The sequence below is a fragment of the Gossypium arboreum genome, chromosome 2 (assembly GCF_025698485.1).
Source record: "Gossypium arboreum isolate Shixiya-1 chromosome 2, ASM2569848v2, whole genome shotgun sequence".
NCBI lineage: Eukaryota > Viridiplantae > Streptophyta > Magnoliopsida > Malvales > Malvaceae > Gossypium > Gossypium arboreum.
In genome coordinates, this window is record NC_069071.1 from 100,034,495 (window position 1) to 100,052,641 (window position 18,147).

The 18,147-nt window shown below is 35.5% G+C and overlaps 1 protein-coding gene across 1 annotated transcript; it reads right to left on the reverse strand.

The window, feature by feature from the left end:
- Positions 1 to 11,372: 11,372 nt before the first annotated feature.
- LOC108466209 (uncharacterized) lies at positions 11,373 to 17,288 on the reverse strand. Its single transcript, XM_017766557.1, has 12 exons — positions 16,460 to 17,288; positions 16,204 to 16,384; positions 15,619 to 15,739; positions 15,460 to 15,524; positions 15,268 to 15,328; positions 14,506 to 14,594; positions 14,288 to 14,369; positions 13,231 to 13,468; positions 12,485 to 12,639; positions 12,302 to 12,396; positions 12,149 to 12,249; positions 11,373 to 11,749 (listed from the first exon to the last, which is right to left on the reverse strand). Exons 1-12 carry the CDS (start codon positions 17,286 to 17,288, stop codon positions 11,373 to 11,375), a joined length of 2,394 nt encoding a protein of 797 aa, XP_017622046.1.
- Positions 17,289 to 18,147: the final 859 nt, after the last annotated feature.

Below are 18,147 nucleotides of genomic sequence, written 5' to 3' on the forward strand. Positions count from 1 at the left end.
GGTTGATCAATTTACTAAATGAGTGTTTCCTAAACTTAGAGCATAGAATGTGTGCAAGACACATCTATGCCAATTGGTAGAAGACTTTGAAAATGTTGAATAGGAAGATGCAATTTTGGAATTGTGTCATGTCAACTTTTGTTGAGGACTTTGATGATCAGTTACAAAAATTAAAAGCGATGGGTAAGACATCCACTGATCAATTACTAGAGATCCTTATGCATCACTAGGCAAAGTTATATTTTAAAGGGACTTGCAAATGTGATGCATTAGACAATAATATGGCTGAGGCATTTAACGTATGGATACTTGATGCAATGTGCAAACCTATCATCACCATGCTTGAAGAAATCAGGATGATAGTGATGACTAGGATGTATATGAAGAGAACCTGGGTAGAAAAGTGGAGAAGTAGCATTTCCCCTATTGCATTGCAAATGTTGGGAAAGAATGCTACAACCTCAACAAAATGTATGCTTGTATAGAATGGTGATGGAGGGTTTAAAGTGATTCATGAAGACAACAAGTACATAGTTGACTTGAAATGGTTGAAATGTACTTGCAGAGAGTGGGAGCTTACAGGGATTCCTTGTTGCAATGTTGTATGTGCCATGTATATGACGAAAAGAATCCAGAAGCCTTTGTCTCACCATGGTACATCAAAGAGTAATATGTAGAAGCATACAGTTAGGTTTTACATCCAGTTGGGGGAAAATTTGGCTCAAGAGAGATGATTCAATAATTTCTCCATCAGTAAAAAAGATGCCTAGAAGACCCAAGAAAAATAAAAGGAACTCAAATGATGAACCAAAAAAGAGCAAGTTTGGAAAGGACACTAGGAAAGGCCTTAAAATGTCATTTTTTTGTTTAAACAAGTACAGCACAACAAGAAATTGTGTCTAAAAGATCAAATATGAGCAAAAATTTATAAGTAATTCGTGGACCATTTTATTTTAGATAACCTTTTCTTTACATACATATTTGTTTAACCAATAAATACATTAGAATAAATTTCTTCATTTCTTTCTAGGAACAAAATTCGAGTGTTGGTTCGTCCTTCATGCAAGTACAACAACCCAATTAGAAGCTACTATACCGCAGGTAAAATATACATTAATGTAGTGTGGTGTACTATCTGTTTGTTCGAATATTTGAGAATTTTGTTCTGTTTTGGTAGATCCAAACATTTCAATAGGCATTTTACGTGGTCCAATTTCTTCTTCGTCATTTTGTTTAAATAATTTAGTTTAAAGAATTATACGAGATTCTAGAAATATCATTTGGTTCAAGATAAATAGATTAAGAAATCGACTCTATTTCTTATTGTACTATGTTATTTCTAATAATATTTAGTATACAATGTGTTACCTCGTCATGTTAAAATCTGCACAATTAGACCCAACTATGATTGTATGAACCATTTAATTAGCTTTTTCTTTTTTTGTTTCAAACCATAACTATTTCTTCTTTATTCAAGAATTCACAATATGGAAAGGAAAGAAAAAGAATCAGGTGTATCAATTTATCAATGCATCACCAACGCAAAAGGCACAAAAAAAAAAAGGAAAAAGAAAAAGAAAACAACAAGTTGGTATTGGGGTTTACACAAACCTCAAAATTGGTGAACAAATACTACATGCGAGTATATGTAACTATTCTAAATATTAATTTTGTTGCCTGTTGACTAAGTAATTGATATCTACTAATTTAATTGTTTTCCAATTTCCTCGAAGCCTGGTACAAGCGGTGAAAGAACCATTATTACTGTAAGGAAGATTGGTCAATCTAATACTTCCCAATAGCAACATTCATGGGAAGGCCTAGATTGAAGTGGAAGGGGAAAAAAAGTTGTGACAACAAGGCAAATTACGCAACAAAACTCTAATATTATCTGAAAGAAAGGGGAAAACCTTCTAAATAAGTGCAAATAGGGACACAAACATGCCTAATAAATTTTATTATAATAGATGATTGTAGTGAAAACTAATGCTAGCTTAATTTTAATTTCTTTGATAGTATAGTTTATGTTGACAAGGGACAAGATTGATACATTTTGTTCATATGGGAACCATTTGTTGACAAGGGAACATCTTGTTTATATTGGAACATCTTGTTGATAAGAATGCATTTTGAGGATATTGCAAATTTTAAATTTACTTTTCATGTAATCTTTTGAGGTTTGTTTCTTTGTTGTTGTTATTGAATTATGGTTTAGTTGAGATTTTTCTTTGGTTCAACTCATTATAAAAATTTTAATTAATTTTTATTGTAAATAAAATTAATAAAATTAATTTAATTATAATAACAAAGAAAGAAAGCGACATCAAGAAAAAAATGTTGATGTCATCAACAGTACAGCATCTAAGGTGATGTCTTAGTCGGTAAAAATGAAATAAAAAAGTTAAACTTAACCGTCGCATCATCTTGATGTTGGTCAAGGGACTATTTACTGAATTTTGACGGTTTAAGTGAATGTGAAATAAAGAACATAAACTTAACTCAGTTTTTTGAAATTGAAAAAGCTGGAGAAATTTTTACGCTGTTAAGTTTTTCTTTAAAGAATATTAATGGGTAAAAAAGCCATGCTCTGCTTGTTCATATTAGCTTTTGTCATTGGGTGGATTCTCAGCTTTTGTCAATTTGTTTATTATCAATATATTCCATAAGCATAAAAATTTAATTTGATTATTACCAAATCCGAATAGTGCACCTTTCCTTTTTCTTAGTGGGGGAACTCCAAAGTCAAATCAGTGTTCACTCTATCCGTACGCTTCCATTCCAGTAAAAGGGGAGGCTATAGTTCATTTCATATGATTAATTGGGTAAATTTATAATTGTTTGAGCTTCTACATATGCACTAAGAAACTCTGGCTTAGGCAAAGAAGAGTTGAATAAGGATCCACATCTCTTCAACCATAGCAATGGCGTCTACAAAATCTTCTCCACTAACCATTCCCCTATTTTTGACATGATGATCTTGTTTCTTCAACCCATGGTGTCATCTGGGAATCATACATTCTTAATCAAAGAAGCAACTGTGCAGGATCTCCAACTTGCATTTGAGAAAAACCAACTCACATCAAGGCAACTTGTTGAGTTTTACATGGGGGAAATCCATAGACTTAATGAGCTCCTTAGAGCGGTGATGGAAGTTAACCCAGATGCTTTGTATCAAGCTAATAAGGCTGACAGAGCGCAAGGCTAAACACCTGGATCACTAAGTGGCCTGCATGGACTTCCTATTCTGCTCAAGGACAACATTGCAACCAAGGATAAGATAAACACCGCAGCTGGTTCACTTGCGCTGCTTAGATCCATTGTACCTCGAGATGCAAGTGTGGTATCCAAATTGAGGAAAGCTGGGGCTATAATTCTTGGCAAGGTCAGCTTGAGTGAGTGGCCTCATTTTAGGAACGGAAGTGTGCCCAGTGGCTGGTGTGCTCGGACTGGTCAAGAAAAGGTGAGCTAAAAGCTATCATTTTTTCATACAAATGAACTGACTCTTAGAATTGTAAATCAAAATATGATATAAAACTTAATGAACCATAAATCAGGTTACATCATGTCAAATCATCAAGAGCAAAATGATAACAAAACTAGATGCGGAAGTGTACCTGAATCCGTGAGTTCTTAGAAATTTTTCAGATATTTGAGATTTAATCTTTCAAATTAGCACACAAGAAATCTTGAAAAGGTGGCTCTCTTTTCTAAAGATGAGATATTATAAAAGTTACATTTGGTGTAATTTGAGGACTATAACTCTAATATATATAACTTTGGCATATTAGGCCTAATTTCTAATTAGGCTATCATTAATTAGAAATTAGTTACTAGAGTATCTACGAATATTTTATCTATACTTTATTTAATAATTAAAATCCAATAAACCTTAATCAAATTAGGTCACTTCTAGTTTAGGCTAACCTATCATGATAGTAAATAATAACATATAATCACCATGTGATGTCTATATTTTCTAACATCAACTTGTGATATTGGTAAGTGTAGAGTTGACTTACGGTTAGTCAACATTTTATGCAACAACAATTTGACTCGCGAAACATAATTTCTTGCATACTTTTTGCTTATAATTTTACCACTGATTTCTTGGTCCTATTATCTCTTGGTCTGATTGTATGGGATTTCTCCAATTTGACTATATAGTTTAATTATATGGGACAGAATTGCATCTTGCAAGGCATAGTACCAGGTTTACTACATATTGTTTCCAGTAGTCAACTTTCCAAATGCCTGAGTTTGGTAGGTACTGGCCCTTGCCCTATACTATTAGCTTTTTGTGATCAGATTGCTGTTACAATGTAACCAATTCAGTTGCCATCCAATTTTCATGGTCTCCTTGATGAATTTGAAGATATATTCCCGACTCTCACAGGTCTACCTCATTCTCGATTACAAGACTGCAAGATTCCTTTGATAGATGTGTCTAAGGTTGTTAAGGTGAAGCCTTACAGATATCCTGTAGTCCAGAAGACTGAAATAGAGAAATTGGTACAAGAAATGTTGCAAGCTAGAATAATCAGAAACAACAACAGCCCATTTGCATCTCCTATGGTGATGGTCAAAAAGAAATATGGCAGCTAGAGGCTGTGTATTGACTACAGGCAACTTAACTAACTGACCATCAAAGATAGATTCCCTATTCCTATTATTGAAGAGCTCTTGGATGAATTAGGGCAAGCAAATTTTTTCTCCAAATTGGATTTGTGTTCAGGCTATCATTAGATTCGAATGTGGGAGCAGGATGTGTATAAAATAACTTTTAAAACTCATGATGGGCATTATGAATTCTTGGTCATGCCATTTGGCTTGAACAATGCCCCCTCTAGTTCCCAATAACTGATGAATTCGGTCTTTCTATCCTTCTTGAGGAGATCAGTTCTTATTTTTTTATGATATACTCATGTACTCCCAAAAGTGGACTGACCATTTGACTTAGTTGTAACAGCGTTCCAACTGTTACGATCTAATCAACTTTATGCTAAGCAGTCTAAGTGTATTTTTGGAGCTACTCAAATGGAGTATCTTGGACATGTTATCTCAAGGAGTTGTCAGTATAGATCGAACCAAGTTGCTAGTGTTCTGGACTAGTCTTCCCTAAAGTTTATCAAGGAGTTGCGAGGCTTCATTGGTTTGTCTAGATATTATAGACGGTTCATCAAGGGGTACGGATTATTGGCTAAGCTCCTCACTGCATTATTAAAAAAATATTTTACTTGGCAATGGACGGTGTTGGAGTAAACTGCTTTTGATCAACTCAAAGCAGTTGTTTGTCAAGCTACAGTTCTTGCTTTACCAAATTTTCAGGAGCCTTTTTGTGTGGAGATGGATGCTAGTGGCCAAGGGATTGGGGCTATTTTACAACAGAATGGAAGGCTAGTGGCATACTTCAGAAAAGCGTTGGGAGTCAAGTATCAAGCTTTGTCCATCTATGACAAAAAGATGCTTGCAGTACTGTTAGCAGTTAAGAAGTGCCACCCCTATCTTGTTAGCAGGCATTTCTTCATCAAAACAGATCACCAGAGCTTAAAATTCCTGTCTGAACAGTAGGCTAGTACACCTTACCAGTAGAAGTGGGTTGCTAAGATGCTAGGATACGATTATTCAATCTCATATTGCAAAGGGGCTTAGAATACAGTGGCAAATGCTTTGTCCAGGAAACCTCATGACCACACTCATCAATTGCTCCAATGTGAATGCAGTCTTGACTCTTCTTGGTCTGAGATATAGGAATACATTGTTGCTTCATATGCGATAGATAAGAAGCTACACCAGTTGTGTCAATATGTTCAAACACAACCCCAGTTGCATCCCAAATACTCATGGCATGGTACATTCCTTCGCAGATTGAGCAAAATTGTAGTGGGAAATGATATCCAGCTTCAAAGACACATATTTGGTCTTTTCCATGACAGTGCTTTAGAAGGTCATTTTGGCATCCATGCCACTCATCACAAGATATCTGCCTTGTTCAATTAGAAGGGTCTCTCTAAGGATGTTAAGCATTGGATGCGGGAGTGTGTAGTTTGCGAACGTTGCAAAGTTAATAACTCTGCTTCATCTGGGATTTTGCAACCCTTACCTATAACTGATTGTGCTTGGACTATCATTAGCATGGATTTTATTAAGGGCCTGCCTTTTACACAGGGTAAATCACCTATTCTTGTAGTGATTGACTATTTGACCAAGTATGGTCACTTCATTACCTTGGTACTGCCTTCACCATAGCTCAAGAGTATCTTAACCACATTTATAAGTTGCAAGGGACACCTAAGTTGATCGTGTCTAATAGAGATAGAAATTTTTTGAGTAACTTTTAGTAGGAACTGTTTCGATATTTGGGCACCAAACTGAAGATGTCCATTGCCTACCATCCACAAACTGATGGCCAGACAAAAATTCTTAAAAAAATGTTTAGAAAGTTATTTGAGATGCATGACTGGTGAAAAACCCTCTACTTGGGCATCTTGGCTACCTTTGGCGGAGTGGTGGTACAATACCACCTACCATTCAGCTATTCAGACCACTCCTTATGAAGCTCTCTATGGGTAAGATCCACCTCTTCATTTACCTTGCTTGGCTGGTGCTTCTCCAGTAGCTACAGTAGATCGCACCTTGCAACATAAAGAAATTATATGCACGGCTTTGAAATTTCATCTCACTCAAGCTCAGGATCAGATGAAACAAATGGCAGACAAACAGAGGTTGAAACGAGAATTTCAGGTGGGCTATTTGGTGTATTTGAAGCTACAACCATATAGACAACATTCTTTGCGTAAGTTCAAGAATAAGAAGATGTCACCTCGGTATTTTGGCACTTTTTCCAATAGAGGCTCGTATGGGACAGGTTGCTTACAAACCGTGTTATCGCCGTCTGCTCGTATCCATTCTACTTTTCATGTCTCGTAATTGAAGAAGCATATTGGTTCTGCGGTGAGTGCCTTTACCTTGCCACCAGTAGGGTCTGATGGAGCTTTTCTCAAGACACCAATTTGAATCTTGGACAGACGCCTAGTCAAGCAAGGTAACCATGCTGCTATGGAGGTTCTCGTTGAGTGGTCGGACACCTTTCATGAGGATTCCACTTGGGAGAATTTGCATGATCTTCAACGTCGCTTTCCTATGTTTGATCTTTAAGGACAAGGATCTTGTTTCAAGGGAGGGGTATTTGTTATGGAATAGTTTCAACAGTCTTTTTCATTTTCATATTTTCATTGTTGTTGTTATTTCTTTTGTTTTTAACGATGCATTTTACTCCTGTTCTTATTCTAGTTATATGGTGCGTTTTTAGCATTAGTTACACGGTTCGTTTTGATGGAAAACCCTGTTATTAAAACAGTTTGTTTTAGTCCGTTGTTACTATTAGTGTTAGTCCGTTATTGGGTTACCTTATATACCTGTAACTATAAGTCCAAAAACGATTATGAAAATTAAATCAGTATTTTCAGTATTCTCTTCTCTCTCAATTTCTTCTTCTTCTTCTCTCTATTTTTCTACTGTTCCAGATCCATTACGTGACATTGTTGCTGTTCATGATCTATGAAATTGGAAATGGGATTTTATTTCTTTTTGATAACATAATTGAGCATTACCTCAGGGATTATGTTTTATGTCAAAGATCTAGTTATGTTTCTTCAAAATTGTGTTTTGTTATAAAATTTAAAATTTAAATTTTAAAATTCAAAATTCAAAATTCAAAATTTTTTTGTTTAATGCCATGGAAAATTAGATTTTGTTTTTGAAATATTGAACAAATCATTTCATTTTATGAACACAATTTTCTCTATATTTTCTTTCAAAATTTCTCTCAAATCTTTCAATAACTTTTTAAGCTTTTGATTATTATCAATCAATCTAGAAAATTTTATTTCTAGCAAAATTTTCTATGTTTTTAATATCAAAACATGATTTTCCATTTTTTCTATTTTTGTAAGAATATGGAAAAGAAGGGAGATTGATTCTTGATTGTTCTTGACTTTGATTTCTAGAAAATCCGACTAGGTTGTTAGAATTAAGTGACCTGAATCCTTATTTAAATAAAATATAGGTAAAATAAAATAAAAGAAGAATCCATATAGAATTACACTTCTTTTATTTTATTTTAGAATAAGGTTTTTAAGCCTTATTAAATTCCATATATTGGATATTTATTAGAATAAGGTGTTTCATCTTACTAGAATATGGCTTTACAAGCCTATAAATAGATATAGTCTATTCCTCTTGTAATTAATTCGAAATTGACATAGTGAATTTTCTTCTCCTCTGCCCGTGGTTTTTTCCCGAAAGGGTTGCCACGTAAAAATCTGTGTGTTCTTTATTTTATTTTTATTTTTACTTTATTGTTTTAAAACATAGGCAATTATGATGTAACTTAATTTAATGATTTTCTATCCATGAAACTTAATTTCTAATGATTTCCTCATTTTTAAAACTACGCTCATGTTCGTTGGGTTAGAGAGAGTCGAGATTTCTAAGATTTCTTGTTGTTTTTCAGGTTAGATTACCGTGCTAATGAGATTTCTTGTTGTCTAAGTGAGGAAAAGTTGAGTTTTCAACAAAGAATTCAATGTTTTTAGGTTAGTTTTAAGTTCTTAAGTATGAATATAAGGTTAGATTTGAGTTATGGTAAGTTTTGATTTTAATTCTTGAAAGTGGGCATTGAAGTGAGAAAGTGTATTGCAAAATCACATTGCATGATTTTTTCTAATTTTAAAGGTTTTGATAGTTGTGATTTTGTTGATCTATTCTAACATGATTGAACTATGTGAAACACTTGCATCTGCCATTACCACAGAATTGACAGTTAATTGCTCAAGTCTTGCATGGACTGCAATGAGCACAACATTCATTTTTAGTTCTTATTTAAATGTTTTAAACATGTAGCTAAAGTTTGTTAAGTTGCAGTTAGTCTAAAGTAGAAATAATGGTTCAACAGGCCTAATTCACTAGATTTCTTTACCAAACTTCCACCTTTATTCGCATGGTCTGGTAACTTTCATAAGTGGAAAAGCCATTTTGAGAGTAAAAAGAAACATAGTTTGTACTTACAGATACGTTTTAAACTGGGCAGTGGGTTCTTCTAATTCAAAATATAGCAGTAGCATAACATTTTTGCTTCTGTCATGTTTTATTTTTTTCTACCTTGAAATTAAGTTAATTCCATGAGTTAATTCATCAGGGCCACAGGTTTCCTGTCTTTGTTAACAGTGGATGGATCTGTTTCCTAAACCTTAATTAAAGCCATCTTGAGATATCAATTTAAATAAATGAACAAAAATGTTCTTTTATCAGGTCTATTTACATTGTTTACACTGTGCTTGGAGATGTTTAGCGTCTATGTTGTTGGCAAAGATGAGTATGATGAACTTGCATGTAAGTGTAGCTTGCCCTCTTTACATTTACAATCTTATTTTGTGAGATTTAATAAAGCAACAAAACTTTAAACCTGACTAAAGTATGCAGTTGTCATGTTGTTTGAGGTGAGAGAGCTTGAATGGCTCATAGGTTCTTTGAAAGAATTGTTCTAAATGATTTGATAATAAAAAGCACTAGATTTTCTGTATTATGGCTTGCACATATCTCTGTGCTCTTAGTTACATAAGCTTCTCTATGATGTTTAACATTGCTTGCTCATAGTGCGACCCATTTTTATGGTCTATTAATTAAAATAAATATTGCTTCTTCTTTTTTTAATCTTTTGAAATGTAATTTAGCACTCCACAGAATTAAAAAGAAAAGAAAGTTAACACCAATAATTGTAGTGCATTTGAAAGGGAATCAAATATATCATCTAACATGGTGCATTAGGTTACATACTTGAATTTTATTACTAATTTACTTCCTGAATGGTTTTGCTGTAGTGGCAGAGGCGATCTTTGTTATAACCTCAGCTGTAAAGGATGTATGTGTGAAGCCTGTTAACCTATCAGAAAAAGATAGAATATTCATTAAGATGAATACAGTTTTACAAGCCAATTACTTTGAGTAGGGATAGCACATGCTTTTATACAACTAAGCACACTATCTTTAGAAACTATACTAACTGATTAACTGCTAACTAACTGGTAACTAATAGATAACAGACTAACTGACTTTATTAGTTACTTTAACATTCTCCCGGTTCTTTTAGCTTTTTGAAATCAGCATCACTTGTAACAACTTGAAGAGCATGTCTAAACGAGGCAAACTATTTGGGAGTGATGGGTTTTGTGAGTACATCAAAAACTTGATTAGCTAATGGAACAAAGTTGACTTGCAGAGTACCATTAAGGACTTTCTCACGAACAAAATGATGGTCAATCTTAACATGTTTTACCTTTGCATGATGAGTGAGATTTGTAGCCATTGAAATTCTAGAAGTAATATCACACTAGACTACTGGTGACTGAACCACTGGCATGCCAATTTCCCCTAACAACTGTTTAACCCACAACTACTCAGATACATAATTGGCTAAGTTGCGGTATTCTGCTTTAGATGAGGACTTGGACACTACTACTTGCTTCTTGGAGCACCAGGCTACAAGATTTGGTCCTAAGTAGATGACATATCTTGTGGTGGATAGTCGATCTTCAATAGATGAGGCCCAGTCAGCGTCAAAATAGCAAAATAACTTGAACTAACCTTTTGAGAAGTACAAGTCATGCTCTATAATTCCAATTAGATACCATAACACTCATTTAGCAGCCTTCCAATGAGTGTCACTGGGCGAGTACATGTACTAACTGAGTTTGTTAACACAAAACAATAAATCAGGACGTGTAATATTGATATACTGAAGCATTCTAACTACACTTCGATACAAAAGGCCACCAGCAAAGGGTGGACTGCCATCGGAGGCAACCAGTTTGGGAGTGCTAACCATGGGTGTAGGCGTAGCTGCTGCCCTTATCATTCTAGTTTTGTGAAGTATCTCCAGGACATATTTTTTCTGACTGAGTAACAACCCTTGTGGTGTGTGGCGGACCTCAATACCTAAGAAAAAGTTGAGTCTGCCCATGTCTTTAAGGGAAAACTTATTGTGAAGTTGCAGTACCACATATATCATTACTGGAACTATCAGTAATAATTATGTCATCCACATAAGCCATAAGCAACAAGTAGTTTCCTGAGAATGCTCGAATGAACAAAGAGGGATTAGCTTTTGATGCATGAAATCCAAGTTCATCAATTAGATACTGTTTGAGTGTGTGAAACCACACACGAGGAGCTTGGCGTAGACCATACAGAGCTTTGTTCACCCTGTAGACAAGCTTCTGCCCATAGTGACCTGATACTTCAAATCGAGGTGGCTGATACATGTATATTTCCTCGGTCAACTTCCCATTTAGAAATGCATTATTGACATCAATTTGTCATAATGACCACCTCTTCATGACTGCAATAGCAAGGACAGTCTGAATGGTTACTGCTCGAACTACTGGCTTGAAAGTGTCTCGAAAATTGAATCCTGTGTGCTGAGAAAACCCTTTTGCAACCAATCGAGCTTTGTACCTTTCCACAGTTCCATCAGCATTCTTTTTCACCTTAAATAACCATTTGCAGCCTATTGCCCTACGATTGATAGAGAGAGAGCAAATACTCCAGGTATTATTGTGAAGGAGAGCCTGTAACTCATTGTGTACTGTAGCTTTCCAAAATTCATGGCGCATTGCTTCATGGATGTTAGCAGGAGTTTTAGTAGAGAGACAGAGTATTGTGCTCATGTATGCCTTTGGTTTGAAGATGCCAACTTTGATACATGTGATCATAACATAGGAATTAAGGGGAACAGTTGGTGGGGGTTGGACCTAGTCAAGTGTACTAGCACTAGGTGGTCTAGACATAGAGTTAGTAGAAAGAGAGTGTACTAGACTAGGTGACCTGGACAGAGGGACAACAAGAAAAGGTTGGAATTGAGTAGTAGTTGAAGGAATAGACGATGAATGAGTATGCGACTTGTGGCCTGGGGATAAGACAAGTAGTTTAGAACTAGATTGTGGAGAAGGCATGGATGGAGTAGTGGTGGAGCTGGTAGTTTTAAAGGGAAACACTGTTTCATGAAATGTAACATGGTATGAGATATACAGTCTACCATCATTGGCCTAACAATAGTACCCTTTGTGTAATTGGGAGTACCCTAAGAAAGTACATGGGGGTTGATCGAAACTGGAGTTTGTGAGTGTTGTATGGTCTAAGGTTTGGGAAACATAAGCAGCCAAAGACTCTAAGAAAGAAGTAGCATGGTTTAACCTGAAAGAGTTTTTCATATAGCGATATATTGCTTAAGAGAAAAGAAGGCAACCTGTTGATTAGGTATATAGCACTGTTGAAGGCATCATTCCAGTAGGTTAAGGGCATAGATGCATAAGCCAACATGGAAAGACCAGCTTCAACTATCTGTCATTGCTTGCGTTCAACTAAACCATTTTATGCTGAGGTATATGGACATGTAAATATCTGCATGATCCCTTGTTGAGATAAATACAATTTCAATAGTTGAAACTCGCCCCTCATCTATTTGTAAAGCTTGAAGCTTGAAACCAAGAGCTTTTTCAGCTTGCTTATGGAACTGTGGAAAAGTAGTAAGAACCTCTGATTTTTTCCACAGGAAATAAACCCATATGTATCTGGTGTATTCATCTGTGATAGAAACATAATAGCAAAATCCATTGGAAGGGACCGGAGCTGGTCCTCAAACATCAGCAACTACCAGCTAAAGAGTTGTAGAATACTCAGACAACGATTTAGAGAATGACAAGTTATGCTCTTTTCCTAGGTGACAAGTAACACAATTAAGGGATTCTCTATTGGCACCAAATGGTATATTACGATATAGTAGAGCCTTGGTTAGAGTATATTTACAAGGATACCCCAACCTAGAGTGCCATACACTTAAAGGAACAGATGTACTAGTTGTAAAACAATGAGTTGTGCCAGAAGAGTAGTCATTCTTGGAAGATTCCTTTAAATGTACTTTGTACAGCCCATGATACACCGAGCCTCGAAGAAGAACCTAATTGGTCTTTAGATCACGAACTTGACATTATGTAGGAAGAAACTCAAATATCACCTGGTTATCTTTTGTAAATTTGGACATAGATAACAGGTTTTTGGTTATACCAGGTACAAACAACAGATATCTCATGTATAATGATCGTGTTCTAGTGAGCAAAGAGGATTGACCAGTAGATATAACAGGGAGTGTAGTACTATTACCAACATACACTTTACCTGGACCGTTGTAGGAAGGACTATCACCTAGTGAAGCAGCCGAATGTGTTAGATGGTGTGTCACGGTAGAGTTAGGATACCAAGCATTCTCACCAACTGTCTCAAGAGTTGCAAAATAAGATTGAGGATGTGAGTTGGTAGGGGTGGGTGCACTGACATGTTGTGGGGAATTGACAGAAAAGGGATTAGGCTCCGTTTGTTTTCCAGTAAAATGTTTTTCGGAAAATGATTTATTTTTCTGAAAATGATTTACTTTTCTAGTGTTTCAATGAATCCGTGTAAAATAATTTCTATTGTTTGGCAGATTTCCTAAAAATATTTTTCTAAAAGCTATTTTTACATATATTAATAAATTTTTATTTTAAATTGTTTTTACATATATTACAATGATTTATTTATAAATAAATAAATCAAATTAAATATATAATAATACTCAATTATTAAGCTAGAATATACATTAGAAAATAAAAGGGAGAAGAACAATGCAAAATGTAAAACATTTAAAATTAACCTATGTCACAAAGCACAAAAACTATTATCAGACTTGAGCGTGTCTCAGAAGATGAGCTTTGAAAATTCCATAAACCATAAATTCATATATCTTGGACTAGATTTAATTTATGAATTCTGGCAAATAGATCCATAATTCCAAATACATAAAGAGAAAAAAAGCTGGCAAATAGATCCATAATTCCAAATACATAAAGAGAAAAAAAGCATGTATAAATAAGTTTGACATAAGTACAGAACTATCCATTCTTTTTTCAAATCTCTTTAATGAAATGTTTACAATACCCTTTTTTCTCAATGTCTGTGCATCTTAATGCATGTTATTTCAAATTTTTGTCATCAGTAACTCAATGCAGCATTGCTAGTTCCAAATAACTTTAAAACTAAAACCAGTCGTTGGCTAGTAACTGAAACAGCCTATGGCCACCATGTAGAACGTGCAATGTCGAGCCTTGAGTTGGTCATCAATGCTAAAGGGAAGAGCTGGCAATCACATTTGTTGTGGTTTTGATAGCAGAGGAAGGGGGACAGTGCTATACGGAACGACCTTATCAGTTGTGCTATAAAGATATAGCTGCGAACAGTACGGATGGTCCTCCAAAGCTGCATCAACCACCACTCTAAGCTTTCTGCAATAGGAACCACAAGTTGTTTATCACAAGCAAAAGATTTGATTGCATTCGGAGAGAGAAAATAGCATGGCATGTATGTGTTCATTTAACATTTATGTGGGAAGCAAAATAGGATCATAGAAAGAAAACCTACCTTTCCACTTCCGGCATATTTAGAACAGATTTAAAGAAGTTTTCCATAGAAGCTAGCACTACAGCTTCAACCATTTGAGGTTCCACTTTCTGTAATGTGGAATCGGTCCCTCCATTTTAGATCCATTCTTTGAGTTGAGTTTCTTTAATATAGCAACAACAAAACTAGCTGCCCAAGCCTGCAAAGGATGAGCCCTTTTCACCTTGTTAGAAAGCATACATAAGAAAACGTGCACAAAACAGATAAAACATGACATCCAAGCTCATAATCAAAGAAAACTTTAGAAGAGTTTTATGAAAATCAAAATAGTATGAATAAAGTTATTTAGAAGTTGAATTTGAACATCAAGACTACAGAGACTTCATCTGCTTCACAAATCAATACATATAATGTGCATTCTAAAGTCTTTTTTACAGCTAATAAAATAAATCATGACAGAAGTATTTCAACTTTGATCATACATTTAGAGCAGTGCTACTGAAGTGATAGAAATTTTCAAATGTTTCCAGAACCTGGACTCGTACTCAATTCTTTTTTATCAAATGCCAAGATTAGTATCTTATTGATTTCACTGTGTTTTATTCAAGAGCAGACCTTTAGTGATATAAGCTAAAGAACTCTATTCATAATTTGATATAAAACATTCATTTCAAAACTCAAAAGTGTACTGTGAACTGTAATCAATCATCTAAGAACATTAAGAACATCATAAATAAGAACCTTAGGATTGAAAAGGTCAGTTAATCCTAAATAAAAAATTACTCCTTTTATCATCTCTTTCAACCCCTCTCTTCTCTGAAAACGCTCAATCACTGAACCGTATCTGCCAAATAATGCCAGAATTTACTTTCCCATGTGCAAAATTCCAAAATCAAAGACCTTTAGTCATACCAGAAAAAAAAAGGAACTTACACGAGCCAGCCAGTATTGCTAAAAGTATGGAAAATGAAGCACCTTTCGCGACCATCGTTCTCTTTCTTCGAACCCCAGGTGGCCAACCCATTAGCCAATTTAGCTATCTATCGGTCAAACATTGAAACCGGATCCAAGCATAGTAAATCCTTAAGTTCTATTTAAGTGTTTTTTTGTAGCCCCAAGCCATCCCAAAAGAACCATGGTTATGACTTTGTCTTTGTTCCCCAAAGCCTTAACTTGTTCACCACCATCGATCTTAATCTCCAAAGCTTTGTTCCAACCCAAATACGTGCCGTTGGCAGTTGACTCGATAAATGCGCTGGAAGAAGAATAAACGGAGGAAAAATAAGAAGTAAAGGAATTAGCCGACAGTCTTAAAAAAGGATTGTTTTGGAAGCTCTAAGGGAGTTTTAGAAAAAGGGTTCTTGCAAATCGAGTTGGACATGGTTGTGCTGATGTTCTTTTTGTGATGATGGATGGAAAACAGGGAGATGTTCATGTAATGGCTTCTTCAACATTGAAAATAGATCTGGGCTCTACTAAAATGGCTTTGGTTTTCCCTTGAACAAACTGATTTGTAACCCAAGGGCAAAGGGAAGGGGGAAGGGGAGAAGAAGGCTGTCATTTTTTGGAAAATGTCTTACCGAGTTCAAAAGGGTAAGACATTTTCCTAAAAAAAGACCTCCTTTTCCCAACTTATGTAAAATATTTTACCGTAGGAAATTATTTTCACCCAACTAAACATCAGAAAAGCCTGAAAAGCTTTTACAGAAAAGCTTTTACAGGTTACCAAACAGAGCCTTAGTCCAAGTAGGCACTGGAGCAAGTGGAAAAAACCAGCTTGGTTGTGAATTTGGAATAGCAGGAGGCAATATGGATATAGAAGATAGCACCCAAGGTGTAATGGGAGATTCAGGTCTAAACATGCATACATTTGCTTGTGGAGAATGAGGAGGTCTGTAGCCTGCACTTTTGTATTAAGCATCGAATCGATAGTAGCAACGGTCAACAAGGTGACCCATTTTTCCACACAACTGACATTGAATGCATGCTCTAGAAGAACGACCATGCCTACGACCTCGAGTAGTTGAAGAGGGGCGATAGGCTGGTGGGGGTGTACTATTGCTAACAGGATCCGCAGATTGATGAGAAACGATATTGGCTGAACTAGGAGCCTCAAATATTGTAACTTGTTGTCGAGCTTCAGTATCGATAAGCATGGTCGTGGCACCTTGAACATTATAGGGTATTTGACTGGCTATGATAATTGTAATGTCAGACTCATACTCAGTTGGCAGTCTATTAAGAGTCGCAGTAACATGCTCATGCTCGCTAATAACCTCTCCAAAACTAGCAAGATTATCATAGTAACTCTTAAACTTCATTAAGAAGTCTTTCATGGAAAGATCACCCTTGTGTTGAGAGTGCAAAGCTCTTCTATAAAACATTAATTGAGAGGTGGTTTTACTGCCATACAGATTAACAAGAGCATTCCAGATTTGAGCATTAGTGTCCAGACCAATGGGATGAGAAAGAACCGTTGGACTTACCAACGATAAGAGCCATGACGCAAGGGCACTATCTTGTTGTTCAAACTGAGTAAACTCAAGATTCTCTTGAGGCACCCCATCATCACCTGGAAGTAGTTGAGAAGGAGGAACGGTATGTAAATCCAGAAAGCTTTGAAGCTTATAGGTCTTGATCACCAAAAAAACCTGCTGCCGCCACAGTAGATAATTAGTGTCATCAAGAAGTACACTGATTTTCTTGGTGGAAAAGAATCGACTGCCAACAATGCCATCAGTAAGATTGGAAGCCATTACTGGTGTAGCAGACTGCACAGTAGACAAACTAGAAGGAGGAGCCATGAAACAAGACGAGAACTTAAAACATTAACTTTAGGAGGAAATGGACATCTGATACCATGTTAAACTATCAGAAGAAGATAGAATATTCATTAAGATGAATACAGTTTTACAAGCCACTTACTTTGAGTAGGGATAGCACATGCTTTTATACAACTAAGCATGCTATCTTTAGAAACTAAACTAACAGATTAACTACTAACTAACTGGTAACTAATAGCTAATAGACTAACTGACTTTATTAGTTACTCTAACAAAGCTACCAAAGAGCACCTTTTTCAAGATAAATACGAAGGATATGCTTGACTTTAAATGGAATTATTTGGAAGGTGAGATCACAAGTTCATATTCTAACTATAGTTTTAGCATTCTTCCTTTTGATCAAAAGCTGTTGGTACTATTTGTTTTAATTTGTTTTGCACCAGTTCAGTGAGGCTTAAGAAAACTAATTATGATTTTTCATCTAGCCATGATTATCAAAACGCTAGAATTAATATAGCATGTGGCAACTCACTTTCTTGTGCTGCTTAAGTACATATAATATCTCTATGCTAGGAAACCGTGACTTTTTGTCTGATTGTCAATTAGCACCCTTTTGCATTTTCTTCGATGGATACTGCTGCTAACGTTTTTCCCCACTCCTTTTCTTAAATATTCTCAAGTGATATCTGGAGAACAGGGATAAAGATAGGATCAGGAGATTAGTATGTTTAAAACCTGCAACCTAGTTTTAGGATGAGAACACCCTACTACCGCAACCCATTTGGTAGCAGTAAACTCAAGATCCTGTATTACTGAAATGCATGGTATAGCCTTTGCTGTAGTATGTATTTACTATGTGCATATTGTGTAATATCATATT

What these genes read in the sequence shown, in the direction of transcription:
- LOC108466209 (XM_017766557.1), bottom strand. Translation starts at nt 17,288, where the DNA reads ATGGCTCCTCCTTCTAGTTTGTCTACTGTGCAGTCTGCTACACCAGTA. An exon ending in AAGGCTCTGTTTGGTAACCT is followed by an intron (nt 15,740 to 16,203) that starts GTAAAAGCTTTT and finishes TTCTTCTTCCAG; the next exon opens with CGCATTTATCGAGTCAACTG. An exon ending in CAGTTTCGATCAACCCCCAT is followed by an intron (nt 11,750 to 12,148) that starts GTACTTTCTTAG and finishes CATGTATCAAAG; the next exon opens with TTGGCATCTTCAAACCAAAG.